The sequence below is a fragment of the Toxorhynchites rutilus genome, chromosome 2 (assembly GCF_029784135.1).
Source record: "Toxorhynchites rutilus septentrionalis strain SRP chromosome 2, ASM2978413v1, whole genome shotgun sequence".
NCBI lineage: Eukaryota > Metazoa > Arthropoda > Insecta > Diptera > Culicidae > Toxorhynchites > Toxorhynchites rutilus.
In genome coordinates, this window is record NC_073745.1 from 273,770,902 (window position 1) to 273,795,753 (window position 24,852).

Here is a 24,852-nt window from a genome sequence, read left to right on the forward strand (position 1 = left end):
ACAGATGATTCTCTAAAACACTACAAAAATTGTTTTTGGTACTTTTTTTAAACCAATGGGAAAAATTAAAATATTTTTTTTTCAAGATTACAAAATCAGTGTACCATTTGAGCAGTGGAGATCTGGAGATCATCTCTCAAACTATCATTGAGTATATTTGTGTTGTGTATGGTTTGATCTTTGTTTGTTTGATTTGTGAAGAGTTTCTGTCAATATGAATTTCTATTCAAAAATTAATACGTGTTAGAATATCATAACTGGAAACAGTTTCACTTTCATAATTGCACGCGGTAATATAATGTTCAACAGTTGAGAAAAAATAATGGAACCATTACCAAATTTCTGATAAAATATTGTTAGTAGTATTTGTTCAAAAATAGAAGCCATTTGTTTCCGAGTTTAGAACGGAATCGGATTCGTGTTGAGCAGCGCACGAGAGCGACGCGTATATTTTTGCTCTGTTTTAATATCTTTAATCGTTTGGAGTGTATTACATTTTGGAGTTCGCCCGTGAAATCAGTGATAAAATGTATTATCTACCTTCATGAAGTTGGGAACAGTTGATACTTGCTTGGGTTCCCGTGATGGCTAGTGAAAAAGAGTTAATTAGTGATGAAATAAATTGAGCGAAGCAATCTTTTCACTTTGTTTCTGTTAGTGAATTGGAGTGCTCTTGATCGCCAAGCGTTTCATTATGTAATGATTTCAACTTTTCGGTGTGTTTTCATTTTATGGAGAACGAATATTTCTCATTTTTTACGAAACAGGAGCGCAGCGGTAATATCACCGAAAAATAAATTAGTGGCATAGTGCGGCGATAGATAAGTTTTCTCTCTTTTCTTTTCTATCGCTAACATATTTTTATGGTATGCGTAAACTGACCAGACGTCGCGTCCTGACCAGACGCGTTACGCGGGACAGTTCCGCATTCCAACAAAATGTCCCGCGTAAGATTCCGTCCCGCGAAACGTCCCGCATTCGGCAAAAGAAACGAAAATGTCTCGCGATATCAATATATTTCAATATGACAATTTGATCATTTTGATTTTCTTAAATGGATGAACCTCAAAAAAAGCTTTTATTTGGCAGACTGTTCAAGAGCGCTTCTAATGCATCCAAAGATTAATACGTGAGCTGGTTTCATCGCACCGACATTGGGCTTTTTGTTTAGATAGTGTCAACTGGAAGCGACAGCAACAAAATTGGAAAATGATTTTTTATAAAAGTCCTATATTGATCCGCAGGGACCAACGTGAGTCAGACGAAAAGTTCATCCTTGGTCCCCTAGCTCGGTCAGGGCTTAAATAAGCCGGAAGAACTAGTGTATGCTAGACAGGAAGAGGCAGAGTTGTTTGATGAAGTATCGTAAATGAAACGCTGGGCGGTCGTACGGAAGTTGGCCGGAACCTGAACCATGGTCGATGAAAAGATGTATATCGGCGTGCTATTTTACCTTTTCGTGGCTTAGATGGTCGTCTGTCTCTCTATTTTTGGCCATTCGCCCAAAAGTTTTCTATCGAGCGCAACTGGGGAATGTTGGGAAGGTTGGTGGTCTTCGCGACAATGTCTATCTCCAGCCGATCCATCCTCCAGTGATGTTTTGGCATAATGGGCTGATCCCAGTTTCGGCATAAAGACCATTTCAGCTTCCCAACTCCGGCAAGCACTTCGTACTATATATCTTCCCGTTCACCATATGACTCGAAAGAAGAGCGGCTTGGACATTCTCTTCACGTCTGTCAGAGAAGAACCTTCTTCGAGAACTTGATGTGAATGATATATTCGACGTCAACGCTTACCTGGGGAACGTAAAGTACCCGGTCCCCTGCCATTCGTTGAATTCTAGCATTAAGTAGTCTCGTCTTTCATTATGAGTACGAAAAGAATTTTTTCACTTCTTTCGCCGGAAAGAAGTTTTTTACCAGCACCTCAAGCTACTCCTTCTGGGTGATTGCCTGCTGCTCAGATCCGGCCGGTCTCGTCTGACGCTTCCGCATAAAAATGTCCATTTTGGCCAGATTTTTCTCCACCGTTTGGCCGGTTGCTTCGATCTCCCGGCTTAAGGAGCAGCAAAGAGATGATATTGTAAATACCAGATCGGCTATATCAAAGTGCCTCAGGATGTCCAACTCCTTCACTGTGGGGTGGAGCTTGCAGTATGGGAAACATCAAGTTGCTTGACAGTGCTGCTGCTGCGAATCAACAGCCTTGAATCATTTTTGTTGTAGACTTAATAAACGTAAGATTTAAAGAAAGTTTGTTCCTATAAATTATCCTTCATCGCCATCCGAAATTAGTCCATTTTTTTTGAATGCATACGTTAACACTAAAATCGATGAAAAATGAATTGGAATTTTCGAGCATTCCATTCGGTAATTTGAAGAAAATTGTAGAATTTGAATCGTGCTTGCCAGGCGTAAATGCTCTGATTGAGCGAGTGATTTTCGGGCGTAAACAAAATCTAAACCACAACTGAGTGCCGATACTCAGAAAGAAACAATACTGATCAGTTTAGATTTGCTAAACTATGGTTTATGTTCACATAACGTATATACATAACGTTTTGTTTTTTTTTGTCCCGCGTTAGACCTCTGACCATCTGGTCACTTCAGGTATGCGGTAAGTAGCCTTTTGGGGGATTCTTAGGTATTGGTGTGTGTTTTGTTTCTTCTTTATTATATGTGTGTGCGTGCGTTTGACATTCTCTGTTATTCAGGGACGCCCGTATAATATCGATATGGCTCCGATTGATCATTGAAAGATTCTAGCGGTTAGATTTGTTTTCCTCTCGCAAGTGCGAAGTGTGTGTGCCGGAGTGTAAATATCACCGTCTAAAATCGCCGGCATAGCGCCGTGGTAAGCGACCAGCTCCTTGAGCAAAATTGTCTTTGACTCAAATTCACCCCATGAATTCTCACATACTTCATTCAGTTTAATTCCCGTTAGAAAACGCACAGCACGATAGTTTCCATATCAGCTCTCAGAATGCTGCTCATTTTTCGTTATATTTTCTAGTTTGTTTCATGGTTTTATGGTAATAATTATTTCATTAACAGCGCTACATCAAATGAAGTTGGTTTCTTCCAGCCACCAGTTTAAAATTTTAGATTTATATTTCATGAATTATAAGTTTTAAACTTACGAATAGAGATTTCAGGTTTTAGGAATCTATAGAATATAGATGATTTTTTTTTAAAAGTTTGCCATATACTTGGCATTGAGAAAAGTGTTTTTTGAATTAGACATTATTTTAATGATTTTACTATTCAAAACTATTCATTTACATATTTTAGATGTCACAACAACAATGTACAAGGTTACAAACAGCTCGTGTCTTATTTATAACCACTCGAATAAAATACAAATCATTACTTTTGAATGTTTCTGTCGACGTTTGATTGGAAGATTTAACGCTTTCATTTCAATCTAGTGAAAATGCTGTTGATTTCTTAATCGATTGACGATATTCCACCTTTTCCACTTGACCCAACCGATCTGATGTTCGCATCGATTGTGAGTGCTTAATAATCAATCGATGCGAACATTACCTCAGTGAATCTTCTAGATGCTGAATGCGCCGTAAAGAAGAGCCACAGTTTGTAAATTGGATGGCTGGAAGAAGGTAAGCGTTTCAGACAGTCTCGATTCGAAATGTTGGATTCTTGATTACAACAGCAGACGAATTGATTTCTGTAGTTATCTTGAATGTGTGATGCCTGGATGAACATTCAAATCTATCTGCGAGATTATTGATTTTCAGTCCACTCGCATCGAGAAACAATTCCTCCTGTCATTCGCTCTCATGCTCTCATACCACCCCCATCTATCTGAACACATCAAACCAATCCCGTTTTGGATATAGCCTTTTTCCCATTAGCTCTTGCACTAATCTCTCGAGTAGAGACGGCCATTTATCATGGGTTACGGTATCAAACCGATGGCAGATGGTGTGGTGAGTGCTTTGTTGTTTTTTAGCCTCGTCCCGGAAAGCGAGTATCGGTTAAAATGGAACGTGAGATCAGTACACGACGAAGACAAACCTTTTGTCAACCATTTGTATCCAGTTCACTGTTTTGGACCTAGCTTTACATATGCTGTTCTTTAAATTGTGAATTCATCTGGTCGGCTCTGATCTTTTATGCCATATTGACGTTATACACTCGTCATCTAACTGTGGTCGTTTGAATTGTCTTTTCATATGAATTAGTTTTTCACGCCGAATTAGTCAAAAAGCTATCTATTTTGTCTCATCTTTCTTCGAAGCTTTTTTTTTAATTTTCAATTTCAGGATAGATCTACAAAATATCATTTTATAATTACGTAGGTATTTATTTTTGTTTCAATCATTGAACACTCAATAATTTGAGTCCATGTCACAAGTCATTAAATGAGCTAAACCTTTCCAACATTTTTTTTCACGGTTGTCGAAATGTCTAGATGTGACAGATTCAGGATTTTCAGCTGCTTACAAATCATTAAAAACAGTCAATCATTTGATATACAGTTCCACTTTATCCCGAGAAAAATTGTCTCAATACATTCTGTTTGCTGTAAAAGAATCGGTCTACCCATTTTAACCGCTTTCAGAATATATTTGGCAAAATCGACACGGCACAAAAAATACAGAGTGTTAGTCGAAGAACGAGCTTAGTAGGAGAGCTTCTATTTAGTAGACAGAAAGAATAAAGTTTGTCATGAATTTTCGGGAGAATAACGATAAAAAATCCATAAATACAACTTTTAAGTTTTGTACTTCTTAATTGGTACCCAATTTCACTAATTTCAATGTTTTACAACCGCTTTCTTTGCAAAATTTTTCCATCTTCGAAAAAAAAAAACAGAATCGCTTTAAATAGCCTACTTTTTAAACTAGAGACAGTTTAATGCAGAAAATTTAGGTCGAGAAAAGTTCAATAATTTTGCCATAGTTGAGATATGACCATATCTGCAGAAGGATTTCATCAAATATGATCTTCTATCACGTCCTGAAGAATTTCGGTCACCTACCTTGTATATCTAGGAAAAACAAAAAAAACTACCTTTCTTAATTTTTGATGTGTTATGTAAAGAAGCGTTAGATTTAATTAAATATTTGTTTTTGGTCTCGACACATAATTTTTCTTTAAATCTTCTCCTCACATTTGAGGTGCCGTCCATTATTTTTCTTAAAAAGTTCTCTCAAATATCTTTCAATTGTTGGTGGAAAAATATTCGGTAAAAATGGCACAATCCGATTTCTCAAAAAAAAATTAAAATAAAAATGAGGATAAAATTTATACGATAAGGAAAAGTTACAGATTATAGATTTGACCTTTCACGCAAAAGGTCACGAGCAGTGTTGCCACACGTACAGATTTATCTAGAAAAGTACAGATTTTTTTGTTATTTTTGGTACAGTTTCTGTACGGTACATACTACAGATTTTCCTCAAAAAGTACAGATTGGTACAGATTTTTTCCGCGTGTGAAATTTCTCTCGAAAATTTTATTTAATGATAATACGCAATCTAAATTTAAAAAGGCCATGTATAAGCATTATCAAACACACGAGTGATTCGAGGCTAGTAAATGTTAATGTACATTGAATTCGACTCCGATTGCGTAGCCTCGGCGGCTTGGGGCCGTCTCCTCGTTAGATGGTGACTTCGTCCGCCTTACATTGACCTCAGAATAAATTTCATTACGGAAAAATAAATTCATAATAAAAATTTCCGGCGGCGTTAATACGTAAGTACTAGTATTTGTAGTAGGGAAAATGCAGGGGAAATGAACAGGGTTGGTAAAACGAACCAGTGCTCCAACTTCGATAATTTATCGTGGGTGAGGATGAGGAAGCCTTGTTTTTTGTCCTAACTGTATTTTTCCGCGATTTCTGAGGCACTGAAACTTATTTTTTGAACGACCCTCGTATAAACCAAATTGATACTTCTTCATTATCCTATTCTTAGAACATTTGACGCTATTTAAGGCATCCTGTTATGGACGAAACTGTCAAATGTAAAAAAAAATAAATAAAACAGAAATTTCTTTCACGGTAGCCATTCGGATTTTACGCGCATCGTATTTGAGAAGTTTACCGTGAAATTGAAATCATTCGACCTGATATCTTCGACAAACCATCAGTTTGACAACTGTTCACATATTCAATGAGAGGTAAACAGATATTCTGTTCGGTTTCAGTGATTAAATCGCATTAGAAATTACTTTGTTGTTTGGGGCAAAATTTGCCAACACTGGACAACGACTAACAATGTCATGTTTTCCAAAGCTGATCTACCTCATCACATGTTGCTTTTAATGAGGTTCCTTTTAGGGTTTTGACCCTGAAAAAATATGCCAACTCAACCAAAACCAAACCTCAATATGTGAAGCGTTATTTGTTTCTTATTACCTTTTCGTACGTATGAGAAAATTCTAATTACTACTATAGGTGAACAAGCTCAGCTTAATTCATACATGTACCTATCATTTCAATAATGATTAAAACAAATTAAGATGAAGAACAACGCATAAATCTGTCCAATTCAGCGTGATTTGTGTTATTGTTCATTTTACCACCACCATGTGATCATTTTAACTGCGCGATAAAAAAATGTTCGATTTTACATCTTTTTTTCTTTTAGTGAAAAATGTACTATTTTTATTTTCTATAATAAAAACTGTTTGATATCTTGAACAACAATTAGTTAAGCTATAATATTCTTCGAAGAACGGAAATTGTAGCGGTGTGTGAACGCAGTAAATGGGCATATTCCTTAGGGTGTTAATTTTAACCTCTTTAGGGGGTAAATTTAGATATAAAGTAAGCAAGTAAATATAATATTTTCTAGTAAACAAATGGGTATTTTTTCATATTTCATGATTTTTCTTTACTATGAATAACTCCAATGGTACAAATTTTCGGTACAGATTTTTTGAAGAAAAAGTGCAGATAAGGTGGTACAGAATAAAATGTGGCAACACTGGTCACGAGTTCGATTCTCACTCCCGACATTCTTCCAAAAATGGAAGTAGAGTGACGAACTAGCCAAAAGTGTTGGAATCCACTATAATACAGAAAAAAGATATAGATTGAACAAATTTTCGATAGAACATAAATGTACTAAACGTATTAAGTGTAATAAATGTAACAAATGTACTAAATGTAATAAATATACTCAATGTACTGAATATACCCGATTTACTCAATGTACCAAACGTACTCTAACCACTTTAAATATGAAAAAAAAGAATTTGAGCTGATTTAGTACAAAAAAAAAAGATTGTACAGATCTTTTTCTGGAAAATCAGATTGGTTGAACGGACCACGAAATTTGGTGTTAAATTTTTATGTATGAATTCCACCATGTAAGAATAAAAACTTTGAATTTGTTCGGATGCAATTTATTATATTATTTCATTTTTGTTTCATATTTTATTCAACTTTCTTAAAACAAAATTATTGACGTAGGGTTAATAAGTTCGGTTATATAGATCTTAAGAAGCAAGTTAACATATTATTTCATTTACATTGTTGTTCAATTCTAAATATAAATTCAAATTTTATAAAACCAAGATGATGCAGCTATACGCTTCCTTTCTGAAAGTTAGAGGAAAGGTCCCCAACTTGGGATGAATAAAAAATGACATTAACCAACGTTTGTCAGGAGGGGGGGGGGGGGGTCTTCGTAGCCACATTGGTTGCACGTTCGCTTAGTAAGCGATCGATCGTGGGCTCAAAAACTCAGGGCCCTCATTGATCACCTTTGTGTTTTACAGAATAACTACGTCCACGCAACAATCATCAGCGATGGAGATGGATCCACGGTCGAAATAAGATCGATTCATCCATACAACTGCTCTGCTCTGCAAGAAACATCGGGCCGCTGTTCTATTAATAACTCAACAATGATCATATCAACTGTCTCCGTTGTCCAGTCTAACTGGGCAATGGAAGGACAGAAGGAATACTCTTACGCCTAAATGGCTACTGTGTAATGTAATGTACCATATGCAATGGTATAGAAGGGAAATACTCTTACGCCGACAAATGGCAACTGTGTAATGTTCTATTTATAAATATGATAAACATGTGACATGTACATGATTAAAATTCGGCTCTGTTTCAGCCTAAAATAAACAAATGGGATAAAAAAAAATGGCAAAGAGTAATTCAACACCGAATAAACCGACTATTTCTCCGACCTTCTCTGACTTTTCTAAAAATAAGTATATAAATGGAAAATTACCCAAAATTAAAATTACTATTATCATATGACCAATTTTAATTGTGACTTATTTTTATACGGACATATCCAAAATCATTGACATTTTCCCAAAAATCGCAACGCGAAATTTAATTGTCTGATTTAAATGTGGCGTTCGACAAGGTTGTTGGAAATTCAACAAAATTATATACACATATCGGATATACTGTTGGAAAACTTTTATTTAATATTATTTTTTTTATATTTCGAAATATGTCTATTTCACTTGGTCTGGCAACACTTTTCATTAATTGTGTTAATATCGCAGGGCATTATCAATTTACGATTATTATTTTAATGCTCTACAATGAATTACAATTCTTTTCCAATCACTAATAGAATTTTCATTATGATGCCATCCTTTTATTAAATTATCGAATTAATCTATGAAACAGTATTTATTAATAAAAAAGAGAGATATTTTATGCGTAATGTTTCTTGTTAAATCGTACTAGAAGAAATTAACAATATGATTTTTCCCTTAATGAAACACATGCCGTCAATTCATTTTACCGTTTACACCATCGGACAGTTACAAAACACATCCTTGATTTCCGTCCCTGATTTGATAACTCTTGTTTGCAACCCGAAATAGCATCGGGGAACCAAAATGAAACCTCGCAAAACCTACAAATGTTCTCTTCTACCGAACACCAGATTGTGACACACGGTTGGAACATGCAAATTACACACGTCACACGGGGACTAAATTACCTTATCCCTTCTCTGTTCTGCACACGTTCGTCATGTTTCCTTCCGGTAGCAAACTCCCACTGGTGGTGAGGCAGAGTACTGAATGGCCAGCTGGATAGCAGATCAACGCCGAGGATACAGCATCCTGCCACCACATTTGAATTCACAATTCGTGTGTGCCTTTTCCGCTTTGTTAAAATTGTTAGTGTGGATGGGTAGCTTTTCCAGAGGAACTCAATCAGTTCAATCGAGATAGTGGATGTAGTTTCCCTTCTAAATTTTGCCTGATAGAGTAAATCATTATCTTCTTCTAAAGTATAGATAAATTATTGCATTGATTCTAACTCAGACCGAGAAAGCGATAACAAATGTTTGTTTTGCGAGCGGAAGCTACCGAAACTCTACTACTGGGTGGGAAGTTACCACCTCTTCGATATGATACACACTCTGAACATGCTGGCAAAGATACGTGTTTTCATGCTAGAAGCATCGCGAACGATGCTACAACAAGTAGAGAAGTCACTTCTATATTGTTTTGCATTTCATCGAATAACGAGCAAAGTTCATGTGCAATTTTGCAGTTTGATGAACTTGCTCTTTCGTCGGTTGATTGCGTTCGCAAATGATTTTGATTTGCATATGTGATTGGAGAGAAAATCCCCTCTCGCCCGGAACAAAAACAAACATTCCATTCCAATCCTCGTCGGAACATGATTACCTGGGAACGAATTTTGAGGGGCCAACATAAAATTGAATTCTGCTAACCTAGAAGAAAAAATGTCACCGCCGGCAACAGCACAAAATTTCCTAGCCATTCCTGGCGACCATATCGACATCCAATTCCAGAGGAATGCCATCGGAATGGACCCCAATCAACAGCCGCTTTCAGCACTTTCGATCAGAAATTCATTCGATTCCATCCCCTCCCCCTTTTCTGATCGTTCCACTCACTCCCTGCTCTGTGCGAGGTGAAGGTGATTCGATTAGTAAAAAGCCTTCTGTGTGCCTTCCAGGTACCGGATATTCTATTTTTTTTTATTTTTGCTCTGTTTATGCCACCATCGGAAAAGGGTTTAATTTGGTTTTTCTGTTAGCCAAATGAAATTGGAGAGAATTTGGGACAAAAATGGATTTTCTTGCTACAGCAGCCAATTGGATTGGAACCCATCTACGGGGAAGTTCATGATCTTTGTGTTTACCTGCAAAAAAACCCGTTTTTTTTCTTTGTTGGTGCCAAATTCATAAGGTGTGAAAATTGCCTTCCTCAGAAGCTATCGAGACTCATACAATTATTCCGTCGATGCTTATCTTAACATGTAATATATTCCGGACATGACTAAGAACTTCGAAAATCGAGCCATCAAAAGAACACATTCTGGTAAATATTAAATTTCGTTTATTGGGTTGTATGGATCATAAGTTCGTATACTATCTGCCAGAGCACACACTCACTCCTAGACTTATTTCTATGAAATTAATCGAGTGCTTGAGTCGCATTGCTTGATAGCAACTATTGTGAAGTTTTCTTATTCTTAATTCTTAATTTGTATCGGTGCAGCCAAGCTTTTTCTTAGTTCGGTTTTTTTAAAATTCAATCTATCTTTACTGAATGATTCATTTTATTCTATCGTGGTGAAAGAAAACTGTATATTAGGGTGGCAGTGGATGTATGGAAAAAAATTCATCATCGAATTTCGAAAACCGACCATGTACATTTTGTTTATTGGTCTAAAAAATGACCTGTGCGAAGCTTCAGCTCAATCGGACATGATTTAGGGGTGCCTTAAAGCGCTCAAAGTTTTGATTTTTTGATCCTCGAATATCTTCCAATTTTTTTCGATGCCAAATGACTTAAAATGCATGAAAAAACGTATTTATCATCAATTACCATTTTAAATTAACCATTTCAAGTTATTTTTAAAGAGTGTCCGAAATATGAAGCTGTCCAAAATATGATTCAGAACGGTAAAACTTAGTCACTATCTTGATTTAACACAAAATTAGGATTAGTTGTACTTTTGACGTAGGACTACGTCTTTCATTTCTATACCGGGGTGTAAAACCAAAGTTTCGAGAACGAAAGCGTTACGCCGGAGACCGAGATTTTGAGCGTTAATAGCTCTTAAACAACTGAACGAAATGGTATGATAAACACTTCATTTGAAAGTTAAATGTCTACGCGTCATATACTTGTTATTTTTTCATCCAAAAACTTGTTTCAATAGTCTTAAAATTGCTTTCAAAACAGGCTATTGAAATCAAACATCGGTATATAAGCGAGCGCCGCTCGTAAACCCACTCAGTTATGATTGAACAGCGATTGGAGCATGTTGTCGCTGTTGTTGTGAAGCTAATTTCGTTTATCATGAAAGCGCTGATGAACGGTGTCACCAAGAGCCTGTTTGTGTACCTAAGGCCAAAATTTATTAGAGGTGCAATGAATCATTAGGAAACCCCGCTCTACGCGCACTGGCAAACAATGTTTACTCAACAATTTCTCAAACTAGAAATGGGTGTTGTGAGAAAGGATTAGCGAACGCGAAAACGACAAACGGGAGAAAGATACGTTTGGAGGTTGAAGGAAATTGGCAGAAAACTTTTCATTCTATCATTCAAATAATGTGATTCATACCACATCGTTTTGCCAGAAAGAGATTATTAATGCTAAAAGGAGGAATCGAGTCCTCCGAGGAAATTACCCAGCGCAAATTAGAGTCGACTATCGATTGCGGCATTCGTACACAAATAATTTTATAATGCAGTTTCACCAAAGTGATTTCTTCGGATATATTCACTACATCATGTCATGTATTTCATATTCTTCATTAAGAAATCCATATCCATGGCACCTATCGGTAACGAATTATTATCGAAACCACGATTTTCGCTAAATGCTCCTTTCAGTTCGGCCTGTAAAAAACTTTTCTGTACTCTAATCCATCAAATTTGGAGCCCTGAAAAGGGCCGCTGATTATATGCTAAGCTAATATAGCACCCTCTCCTTGGATACGATGGACCAGCTGGATGTCCTTGGGCATGATGTGACGCGTTTTGCATGGATAGCACACAAATTGGTATCTTCGAATAAGCCTCCTGCAGCGTCATAACCGCGGAACTTTGGAAGCGCAAGTCGGTTTTGAAGTCCTGAGCAATTCCATGAACCAAATGCTGCAAAGGTAGCTTGCGGATCAGCAATTCGGTCGACTTCCGATAGCGATGAATTTCACGCAAAGTTCCCGGTCGATAGCGATGTGGCTTCTCCACCTATCCTGCTACTGGTGCGCTTATCCGAGCTGACTTTGTGTGCCTTACCACCGAATGACTAACACAGCGACCAAATATATTTGATTTCGTAATTTTTCAATGAAGTGTAATTAGCTGGAAAGCTTCTGAAGATTATTCTTTCCCATCAGTAGGATATTTTGGTATCCAATATTGGATGCATAACATGAAAAACGGAAAATGTTTCGTATCGCGAAAATTATATAATTTTCAATCGATTATTGCTCAGTCGCCGAAATTTTCATACTCAGAGAGTTCATTCTCCTCTAGTTTGCCTTCCAAATTGCCATCGTAAACCACACCTTCTCTCGATTCAATCACGCACGAAAAGCATACTGAAATGATATTCTGGTGGTGAAACCGATTCATTTTTCGTGAGGCGTCGTGCACAAATTACGTAACGCGATAAGGGGGGAGGGGGTAGATGTTGCGTTACTTTCTGTTTATTAGAGATAGGAAATTGCGTTACGAAAGGGGGGGGAGAGGTGGTTCAAAATTCGGATTTTTAGCGTTACGTAATTTGTGCACGACGCCTGAGGACATCGACAAGACAACATCGTTACTGAACGAGCTGAACGGCGAGGGATCGAGGGATTCATTACCTGGCCTGACCTGACCTGAAATGCAATCAGTTTGTTTGAACTGTGAGGGAGCGCAGAAAAGCCGATGCTGAAACTCTCGTGACCAAGAGAGTATCAGCATCGAAATACGGTTCCTCGGGAAGACATAGAAGCAGCCGCCACACATACACATACACGTGCGCAACTCTTTTCGTTTGCTGGTTATCGAGAGGAAACCTGGAAAGAAATGATCGTTGCTGAAAAATAATCTGCCAGTTCCCCTTGGAATTGAAAATTACATTCAAGCGAGTTTATTTTAATGTTTTCTATCCATATAATACTGCGACCACATACATTTGGTTTTGTGATTTGTCTATCAAGGGCAGTTAGCAGGAAAGCTTCTGAAGATTATTCTTCAGAACAAGGTTTTTTGTATCCAATATTGGATGCATAAAACCTTGAGTCTCCAACGTAACACTCTCGTTTTTGAAGTCACCCAAATATTTATTTATTCATTCATTCAGGATGGATTTAGATTCAACTTCAAACAAATGATCTCTAAATCAAAGATAGTCCTACGTCACCCTTGCGGTTATACCATAGATATAACCCACTTCCTGTTTTTTCAAAGAAAACATGATAAAGTTGCCGCTAGGAAAACTTTTTCCCTGTAAAAGTATCCAAATGTATGGGTTACTTGATGGAAATTGTGAGGACTTCAATTTTTTTTTTGAGAATTACGAAAAACGTTTTTGAGAAAAATAATTTCAATTTTATAAACAACTTTTTTTAGTGTAGTTTTTCTTATTTTTTAAAAATATTTTTTTATGAAAATTGAAACAATTTCCTACATTTCATCCTTTTACCAGAACTTTGTAGGTATAATAGATTTTGAGTTATAATTTTTTGTAAAAAAATAAGAAATAATTTTTCAACTTTTCCAAAAAGTAGTCTAAAGAAGTCTTTTTTGAAGATTTCAAGTATGCAAAATTGCTTGAATGACCAATGTATTTACACCCACAACGTTTCACTGAAATCTGAGATAGTGCTGCCAACTCCAAAGACGAGTTGATTTGATATTCGTCAATTGTAATATGTCAGTAATCATGCTCTGACATATTACAATTGACGAATATCAAATCAACTAATAAGCGTTAATAACAATAACAATAAAAACAATAAATTGATTGATTCGTGGAAAACCTCAAAATATGTATCATTGTCCCAACGTAAAGTTCAAATATTAGGCTGTCAAAAAAGTCCTGCGGTATTTTTTTGAATTTTCATTTGTTCATAAAATTAGTCATCTGTTTTAAGTCAAATATGCGCCGTTTTGTTCGATGACTTGTTCCCAACGAGATGCCAACTTCATAATACCCTTGTTATAGAAGCTCGCTTCCTTATTGGTAAAAAACTCGGATAGCCAATTTTCACAGGCCTCTTTTGTGGCTAACTTCTGACTACCTAGCTCGTTCACCATGGACAAAAACAGGTGGTAGTCACTTGGTGCAAGGTCCGGACTATACGGCGGATGCAAAAGAACCTCCCATCCGAGATCCCGGAGCTTCTGGCGCGTCACCAAAGAAGTGTGTGGCCTGGCGTTGTCCTGATGGAAGACAAAGATGGCCTCTTCTTCATGAGTGCTACCTTCAAGCGGTCCAGTTGTTGGCAGTACAGGTCCGAATTGAGCGTTTGGCCATAGGGAAGCAGCTCATAATAGATTATTCCTTGACAATCCCACCAAACACACAGCAGAACCTTCCTGGCCGTTAATGAGGGCTTGGCCACCGTCTGAGCCGCTTCAGCGGGCTTCGACCACGACCGTTTGCGCTTCACGTTGTCGTAAGTGACCCACTTTTCATCGCCAGTCACCATCCGCTTCAGAAACGGGTCGATTTTATTGCGATTCAGCAGCGGTTCACATGCGTCGATACGGTCAAAGATTTTTTTTGCGTCAACGTGTGTGGCACCCATACATCGAGCTTCTTTGTGAATCCAAGCTTCTTCAAATGGTTAATAACGGTTTGATGACTTATCCCCAGCTCTTGGCCGATGCTACGGCTGCTACTATGCCGGTCTTTCTCGGCTAATTCAGCGATTTTGTCGCAATTTTCGACGACAGGCCTTCCGGAGCGTGGCGCATCTTCGACGACCTCTACACCAGAACGAAAACGTTGAAACCATCGTTGTGCGGTGGAAATGGAAACTGTATCGGGTCCATAAACTGCACAAATTTTATTGGCAGCTTGAGATGCATTTTTGCCTTTGTCATAGTAGTACTGTAAAATATGTCGGATTTTCTCTTTATTTTGCTCCATATTTGCGACACTATAACTCACGAACGACTTAACCAAACAAAACACTGTCAAGGACTCTATTATAGCGCGCAAAAATACCTTTCCAACAAGCTATAGTATGACTCGATACAATGAATACAACTAGAACTACGCGCTTACAACGACACCTCGCGGAAATACCGCAGGACTTTTTTGACAGCCTAATACTATCAGAAAAATGGGAGAAATAATAAGTAAGCGAAAGACAATACTACCAGTGATATTTTTCTAAGTAGTTTTTTAAATGGAGCATGAAGATTTACAAAAAAAAATAACAAGAACATAGTCGACCTCTCACTACAAAAGGATAGTGTTTGAACCATGATTTCAATGACACTATCTGTATAATTTTAAAAAGAGAAACTCAAATATAGTTTTGTGTCTCGAAATAAGTTCTGGGATTAGTTAGCTAGCTGAAATAGTGATAAAGAACCCTTAATGTGAAACGAAGATTAATTCCAATTTCGAGTGTTTAATAGTATTATACAAAAAGAATCGCAATGAGTCGTAATCACAATCGAATGAGGGCGGAAAAAGAAATATGTCAAGTCAATTTCAATCAAGCATATCGAGGGGCCTTCTAAAGAAAAATCCTATATACTTGGAAAACCCAACAACCGAATTCATCCAATTCAAATCAAAATTTGATTATCAAATGAATCAAAAACTATCCGAAAAATGGAGAAAAGTATCGGGTATCGATGGTCAATACTTCCACTATTTTTTTTTTCTCTACGTTCTTTTCCCAATTCGAGAATTATTTTTTTACAAACACACAACGAGAACATATTCAAGTTCTCACTGTAACAGGAGAGTATTATAAAGAATCAATGCAATGATGCTATCTAGAGAGGGATAACGCAATTGAATATGAGTGTTTCGAGTATTATTTTCTGTCTTCAAGTTTGGAGGAAGCCTTCAGGAGAAAATTGTAGATTTTGACTGAGATTCAAAATGTTAAATTCAAACTAAATTCGCTGTCTTGAATAGAGCAAAGCCGGAACTTACCGTGTTCGAGACTCTGGTTGCAACTGCGTAACGCGTCATCCAGCGCGTTACTGTCCAGGTAACGCTGGGTTTCCTCGTTCAGCTCAGCAGCCTTAAGCTCCGGACCCCACCAACGTTCGACCAGTCGGCGCACCAGAATGTCCTGCTCGAAACCGATCAAACTATCGCCACTATCGTTTTCAGCAGCAGCAACAAGCGTCACTGTATCAGCGACATCCGCAGGAACGTCCGACGCCACTTTGTCATGGTTAATCGCCGTTGATGACGATGTAGCTGTCGATGGTGCGGCGCTACCTCCCACCGGCGGCGGCAGCAGGGTCAACGACGATGTGGTCGTTGCCGACGCTCCCAGCCCCAATGGGCTGACGGAAAGCGTCTGTCCCGACTGGGAACAACTGGAGATCGTCGGAAACCTCTGGTGACAAACAGTGCACTGGGTGTGACCGAAGCAGCACTGTCGGCAGAAGGTGTGACCACAGGTGGCCGTCACCGGATAACGCAACACATCTTCACAGATTGGGCAGCACAGTGGGTCTACGGCACTATCACTACAAATTTTATTCAAACTATAACTAGATTCATTGGTCCGCTTGGTGAGGACGGCCTCGATCAGCGAGGCTGTCAGATGCTTCAGCTTGTCCAGTGGGATCAACCCCCCGCACTCGAGTGTCCCACTAATGTGCGCGTACACGTCCAGGGCATCCTCGAGCCGCCCGGCCTTCGCCAGCGAATCCCCGTAGCCGTAGTACACGGAGAGCAGCTGCCGGCGCGGATGGCCGCTTGGTGTGCTCGATTCCGCGCTCATATCACTCGTCACCGTCTCGCTGACCTGCCGAGACTCGCAGTACTCCCGAAAATACTGCTCGAACAGTTCGCACGCCAACAGGTAATCACGGCTCATAAATGCATCCTTTGCTAGATCTGTCATCGCCGCCATCGCAGCCGCAGCTGTGAAGTATCGCAAACGGTTTATTAATTTTCTCCTCACACTTCCTAACTAGCGGCAATTAATCCCTCTCACAGGTAGTGTGCAATCTATTTTTGGAACAGTGCAAAACCGGCCCCACCTTACGCTTCCGAGGACACCGCACTTGTACCGGAGATCGCGGCGCATTTGACACGTGCTCGACCTGATTTTCTCCTGCTCACTTGCACTATTTTTTTTCTACTTGGGTGTGATTCGATCTAAACCTCTAAACACCCCACACGATCATCTCAATCTTCGTCATTACCACCGCTGCCGTCGTGAACCAGGCTCGGAACGATTCAAATCACTTCATTAACACGCACCGGGGGCACTTTCCTTCACCGATATATTTTTTTTCTTCTTCTGTGTTGCGTCGGAAAATTCTAACGAATTTCTCAAGAGCGCATTTTTATTCGCGCTAACCGCACACTCCGTTGCAAATAACACTGGACTTCCACTTTTCGCCGGAGAAAGAACGGAGAAGTGCGCTTGATTGCACGCTTGGAAATTCAATTTCTCCACTTGCCACTTGCGAAGCAGACAATGGCGCTTCCCCGGAAACGCTTCGTTCCTACTGGTTCCTCCGGCTAGCTATAGGGGGATGAGCTGGGGGAGAAAGAACAGAAATAAAACTGTCAGTAATAGTCAAAGCAAGAATAATATTATTACAAGAGCACTCTTCAGTGTGGTTTTGGTGGTATCGACGTGGGTGGACATGTACCACGTGCCTTCCGGAAAGTATTATCCCGTCCATCTGTCGATATTGACGGATTTCGCGCCAACTCGTATATGGGATTGGCATGACCCTCTCAGAACTTAATGAAACTTTCTTTCAATTTGGCATACTTAGTTTTCCGAAAATTTATATAAACTAACATATGGAAAGGGCCAAATTTTTTTGACCCTTTCTTTCAATTTTTTACTCCAAAATGGTAAGTCCTACAAAAAAGTGATCTATGAAAGGGTTTTAGGAAAATAATTGAATTTTCAGAAAACAAAATACTGAAAAAATATTTTTTAAACCCTACACTGAAAAAAAATCGATTTTAAAACTAAAAGTCGGTTTCTCAAAATGGTCATCTCAGATTTTGATGAAATGGTAGATAAATGGTAGATAAATGGTAGATAAATATCTGCCCTACAACTCTTCCATACATCGCAACTTGTGCATATTTTAGACAAAAAAGTTTTTCTAACAAAAACTTTTGACGTAGGACTACATCTTTCATTTCTATACCGGGGTGTAAAATCAAAGTTTCGAAAACGAAAGCGTTACGCCGGAGACCGAGATTTTAAGTGTTAATAGCTCCTAAACAACTGAACGAAATGGTATGATAAACACTTCATTCGAAAGATAAAATGTCTACGCGTTATATACTTGTTACTTTCTGATCCAAAAACTTGTTTCAATAGTCTTAAATTTGCTTTCAAAACAGGCTATTGAAATCACTAATCGGTATATAAGCGAGCGCCGCTTGGAAATCCACTCAGTTCTAATTGAACAGCAATTGGAGCATGTTGTCGCTGTTGTGGTGAAGCTCTTCATTTATCATGAAAGCGCGGATGAACGGTGTCACCAAGAGCCTGTTTGTGCACCTTAGGCCAGAAGGGAAATTCATCAGGAGGAGAGTGATGCCACAAACGGTTCCCCGGGAAGATCTCGAAACAGCCGCTACACACACACACACGCGCGGAATTCTTTCCGTTTGGATACCATTCAGCATCGAGAAAGATCCGGAAAATAATCTGCCAGTTCCTCTGGGAATTTAAAAATACATTCATGTGAAAGAGTTTATTTGAATGTTTTCTATCCATGTAACACTGTGACCAAATATTTTTCAATCAAGTGCTATTAACAGATGGTTATCGAGTTAGCATTAACCACTGGTGGGCTTCCAGTATCGAGGAAACTGTGGAAATATCTAATCGTTACTGAAAATAATCTGTCAGTTCCTCTGGGAATTTTAAAATACATTCATGTGAAAGAGTTTATTTTAATGTTTTCTACCCATGTAACACTGTGACCAAATACATTTGGTTTTGTGATTTTTCAATCAATCGCAATTCACAGGATAGCTTCTGAAGATTATTCTTCCCTATCAGTAGGATATTTCCGTATCCAATATTGGATGCATAAAACCTTGTGCCTCCAACGTAACGCTCTCGTTTTCGAAGTTCTCCAAATATTCATTCATTCAGAATGAATTCAGATTCAACTTCAAACAAATGATCTCTAAATCAACGATAGTCCTACGTCACCCTTGCGGTTATACCATAGATATAACCCACTTCCTGTTTTTCAATATTTTTTTGAAACTAATTTTTTTTTTCAGCTTGAGCTTGGGTAGAGTGTACAATTCCTAGTTGCTCTCCGTGATTGACCTGAACCAACCAAATTGTACAAAGAACACACAGAATGACGCTTGGGACTAGCAAATCATTCTCGTTGTGCAATATTCGGTGATTCGAGCTTTAAATGGTCAGTAACGACGCCGGCCACGTCCTTACAGTCACCAGGGGAAGGGAAGGAATGTTAGTATGATAATCGCCGCCCGAAGGCCGGAAGGGTCGCCTCTATAGCGTGGTTCTCTAGCGATTATCATGGAAGGTATAGTTATTAGTGGGAAGAGGTAATAATCAGGATTCACTGCGGTAAGTGATGGGATTCTGTAAACGCGGACTTTCAACCTCTCGACAAAACAAAATCTCGGAAATCGCATATATTCCGATTGCCCGGTGGCCGAACTGACGATATTTTTGTATTCATTCTGTCGAACTTTTCAATTATTCACGTATTTTGACACCCAACGACGGAAGTTATCCTTCAGAAACCTAAGAAGGTAACCGTGAAAAACCTCTACATCTAAATTTACAGTGTATTTCGTGAACAATCTCGTCGCTACCTTCTAGTTTTTGGAATATTTTTCAACCCAGCGCGAAGGATCCATGAGAAATCTTTGGTCTCCGAGAAACAGCAAAAATCGTTTTTTTTCTGATTTTTTGAATTTTTCATACCCGACGATGACGGTCCGACGACGATACATGAGAAACCTGGGAAGATCACCGAGGAACAACTCTGCAATAAAGCGAACCTACAACATTGTTATACTTTCTACTTTCTGATTTTTTTTTATACCCGAAGATGGAGAATCCATGAGAAACCTGAGAAGGTCACCGGGAAATACCTCCAAAATAAAACTAAGGGAAATAAAATCGTTAAACAAAAGAAACCATCCATCCACTTGCTTTTTATTCAAATTCCTACTGATAAGCTATGTTATGATAAATGATTAGGTCGCCAGGTGGACGAAAAACGATAATTAAAAAAAAAAATAAACTTAGCTTTGAAAAACTGGGCGCTCTGAATAGCTACGATGCATCCAATCACGGTGATAATATAATTGCAGGAATCAAATGTGAATGCGATAGAAATTCTGGCAACCACCGAGCCTGTTTCGATTCGCTTATTAACACACATAACTTGCCTCATCGAAGAGACACATAAACAATCCCGAACAACGCACGGATCGATAAACAAAAATATCACTTATCGCTATTGCAAGTATGTATCTTATAGGCTTTCCCGACACTGCTCGAAGAATCGTTTTATATTTTAATCGATTCGGTCACAGATCTTCCTAGCTTATACCTACACACATCGGGTACAAGAGAATGCAAAAAACGAGAGAAGACTAAACACATTCAAACCGGGCAAACAAAGCGTGAAGTTTTTTCACCGGTAGCATGAGCATTTCCCACACAATTTATGCTTATTAAACTAATAAAACCAAGTTTATAAACGAGGTCATTATAAAATTTCGTCAAATAACTTTACGGAGAGCTACGGGAACAGCACTTTTCAACTACAACTGAGTTTTGTCACCACATACAGAGAAACGAGCAAGAACTACATTTGATCACGGATCAAACGAAGAGCCTGTCTACCCTCGATGACTATTCGCGCGAGAATCATAAAGTTTATTTCTTTTTGCGCCACTCTCCCTTAAGTCCGATTGAGCTGATATTTTTCATAGGGTGTTTTTTCGAGGTGGTGAACATTTTGTAAAAAGTAACTTTTTGAAATATTAGGGTCGATGTTTTCCCATACATTCTTTGGCACCCTAATGCACAAGTTGCAATGTATGGAAGAGTTGTAGGATATAAATTTATCTACCATTTACCTACCATTTCATCGTAATTTGAGATGACCATTTTGAGAAAATCGACTTTTAGTTTTTAAAATCGATTTTTTCAGTGTAGGATTTCAAATATTTTTTATTTAAAATATAGTATTTTTTACTGAAAATTCAATTATTTTCCTAAAACTCTTTCATCGATCACTTTTTTGTAGGACTTACCATTTTCGAATAAAAAAAATATATAAAAAAATGGTCAAAAATATTTGGCCCTTTCCATATGTTAGTCTAGATAAATTTTCGAAAACTAAGGCCATCTACACATTACGCAACCGCAACCCGATCTATGTTGGCGATGTCAATCGGATCTCCAACTCAGCTCTGCACATTGAGGCAACTCAAACGTGATAAAATCATTTTCATCCGTCATCATGCATCACACGTCATTACGCTAGCTGAGATGTCTTTTCTTCAATTACCCCAGGAAATCATATGGAAAGCGAATTATTAATAAAACAGTTTGTTTTCAAAAAATCTGTTTTGCTTAGATTTTTCCTTAATTCGAACGAAAAGAAATAAAATCAGAAGCATCAATATATACGTAACTTTTCAACACTCTCATTGATATAAAAACGAGCAGCTTTATAGTACAACATTTGTGTAGAAAAATGCTTCCAATTCAGTCCAATATTCAAATCAACTGCATGAAACAGATAATCATCATCACTACAAATTTAGTGATTGCATGAAAAAGACAAGAAAATATAACGTGTTGCTCTTGGGCAGGCGACTTTAATAATATTTCACATAAAACAAAAACAAATGATGAAATTGAAACATTCATGTTGAACATTTTATCGCTAGCGAATTCGAATGTTTGTTAAATTCTCGCAGTAGTGCCGTAATGTTCTCATGTATCACCTCCGACATGATCTCGGTAGTGGTTAAATCAGCATCCATTGAAGCATCGCCGGGACTGTGGTCAGCTATGGTTCTGTTCTCTCTCCCTCTATTTCATTCGTAGATCCGGTGTTAATTGAAGATGCATCATTCTAGTGAATCATGTCATGCGGGTCTAGAAGGCAGGAAAGTTGCGAGTTATTTAATGAAACAATGTTTTTACCGGAGTGCTCTCTCGTAATTCACGATCTGATTCATTGTTTTTAAAGTGACCGATTACCCCGAATCCATACATACACACGAATGTATGAAGAGCGACCGCCACAATAACTGCGTCTTGCTCCGTAATATTTTCACCTGAAAACAATAAAACAATATATGAAATTGTATATCAAATGAGTAAAATCCTTACATTTCATTCGTGTTTTTGTAAACTAATTCAATTTTGGAAACAATGTTTGGTATTGCAACTGACAAATGCCGAAACTCAACGAACGCAGAAATCGAAATGTCAACATCAATTGAACGAAAAGGTTGCCGACACAAATCGCGCGCGACTCGACATGCTGAGTTCGAAAAAGTTGGTCCGACCAAAGTTGCCAGTTGCCTAGTGTGTATGCTCCCATTTGATTACACATGTTCTCAACTTTTTTGACAGATTCGTTAAGTTGCTTTCCAACTTAGGTTGCCTAGTGTGTAGATGGCCTAAGTATGCCAAGTTGCTCAATTAGGTAAGGTCAGAAATTTTCATTAAGTTCTGAGAGGGTCATGCCAACATCTGGTCGAGTTGGCGCGAAATCCGTCAATTATGGAAATAATCGGTTGATCGAAAACCAACAGCGAACACTCGCCAACAAACACACACACGCATCACCTCCAATTAACCAAACCACCGAAGACAGAGTTGAACAAACTGCAGAGTTCTCCCTGAAGGCGCGGGGGTGGACACAAACAAATTATTTACGTAACAACAGCCCATCCCTATTATTTAGACAGCCGAAAATAGACACCCTCATGACACACCGCGGGGTTGTATTTAACACGTCAGCTTCAATTTTTTCCGGTGTCATTTCGGTCCCACAAATGTCGCCCTCATCGGGGAAACCAACTAAGGGAATGTGTACCTATGTACAAATGAAGAAATCGCTGCTGTTTATATTCATTTTTGTCGATTTGTCATAACTGCAGCACAGAATGTCGGATGTTGCTCGCGGTGTTGTGTAATCGACGCCGCTTGGGACAAACCAGAATGATTCACTTTATTTGTGCTGTCCATTGTGGGGGGAAACGAAGGACGGACGAACAGATGGACGGATGGGAAATATGAGAGCGATGTTTGATCCACACTAAAAATAGACGCTTGCCTTATCATTGGCGGTGGCAATAAGTACCATTACGTCGCCAGAGCAATGATCATTATTCTCATGAATTTTGCTCTGTACATGTGTGTGCAAGTTAAGAAGAATTTGGTTCAATTACGATTCTGTGAATTTCCTCGCCATTTCGGAAGAATGAGAAGAATGATTCGTAGAATCGTTGTTTGGGAAAATCAAAGAAGGTTCTCGAAAATTTTTAATGGAAAATTTCAGTGCAATTATTCTGTTAGTGAATCGCATTTTTTTTCAATTTTGCATAATTACTATATTTCGACTTACTGGAAATTAATTTTGACAATTAAATAACAATTTTTGTTTAGATAATTCACTTGACATAGAACATACAGTGACGAACAAAGCAATAAGACCAGGAAGGGAAATTTTCATTTATCATTTACATAACAGCTTCGAGGAAACTTGCTAGCAAAACAATTCAAGAAAGCAATACAGTAAGATAACAAAAGAAATCATTTTCATTGACTAATAATCAGTGGAAAAAAAGATTAAACTAAATTTCACGAAGCAGATTGTACGAAGTAAAATTATGATCAAAAAATGATTAATATTTCGCCGCAAATTCTTTAGTCCAAATAACTTCACGAATCCTTTTCGGCATGGCATAAACAGGAACTCACCATGTAGCATCGGGAATGGCATATTATATGCCTCCTGCACTTTTGTCCACAGTTCATGGTAATCGACGATAGGTTCTCGGAGGAATTCAATTCTTTATATTATTATTAATCTCAATTTTGTTATATTTTTCTATAAATCTCAATCCAGATCTCTCTTTCCACCTATTCATTAACCACTTTCTCTCACACGTTCTCTCTTTTGCTCTCTCGTTCTCTTTTGCCGGTTTCTTGCCCTTTTCTCTCGTTCTCTCTTGCTTTCTCTCGTTCTCTCCTTCACTCTCTCGTTCTCTCTTTCGCTTTCTCGCTTTCTCTCTCGTTCTCTTTTTCGTTCTCTAGCTCTCTTTCGTTCTCTCCTTCGCTCTCCCTCGTTCTCTCTTGCTCTCTCTCTCGCTCGCTCTCGTTTTCTCTTTCTCTTTCTCTGTCTCTCTCTATCTCGCTATCTCTTTCGCTGTCTCGCTTTCTTCTTCGCACCCTCGCACTCACGCTCTCTCTTGCAGAGGCGTCTCTTCCGCCTGTTCAAACTGTTCATAGGAAAGGTAGGCAATCTCAGAATAAAATGTATATTATTTCACATTTGTAACATGGATGAGGAATTATCGAAGGTAATTTTTTGGGAATTCCATATTATTCCGAATATCCCTATTTTATTTTCTATTTTGGTGGAACTCAAAGCCACCGTGAAGAATATAATATGATAGTTACACTTGATTACAC

The 24,852-nt window shown here is 38.3% G+C and overlaps 1 protein-coding gene across 4 annotated transcripts in view; it reads right to left on the bottom strand.

The window, feature by feature from the left end:
* Positions 1–24,852, bottom strand: part of LOC129766224 (LON peptidase N-terminal domain and RING finger protein 1) — a 188,516-nt gene that overhangs the window by 144,562 nt on the left and 19,102 nt on the right. For all 4 annotated transcript variants that reach the window (XM_055766737.1, XM_055766740.1, XM_055766738.1 and 1 more), the window contains exon 2: positions 16,125–17,697. In XM_055766737.1, the coding sequence (XP_055622712.1) occupies positions 16,125–17,061 (937 nt within the window). In that variant the 5' untranslated portion in view covers positions 17,062–17,697. The remainder of the gene's footprint in view (positions 1–16,124; positions 17,698–24,852) is intronic.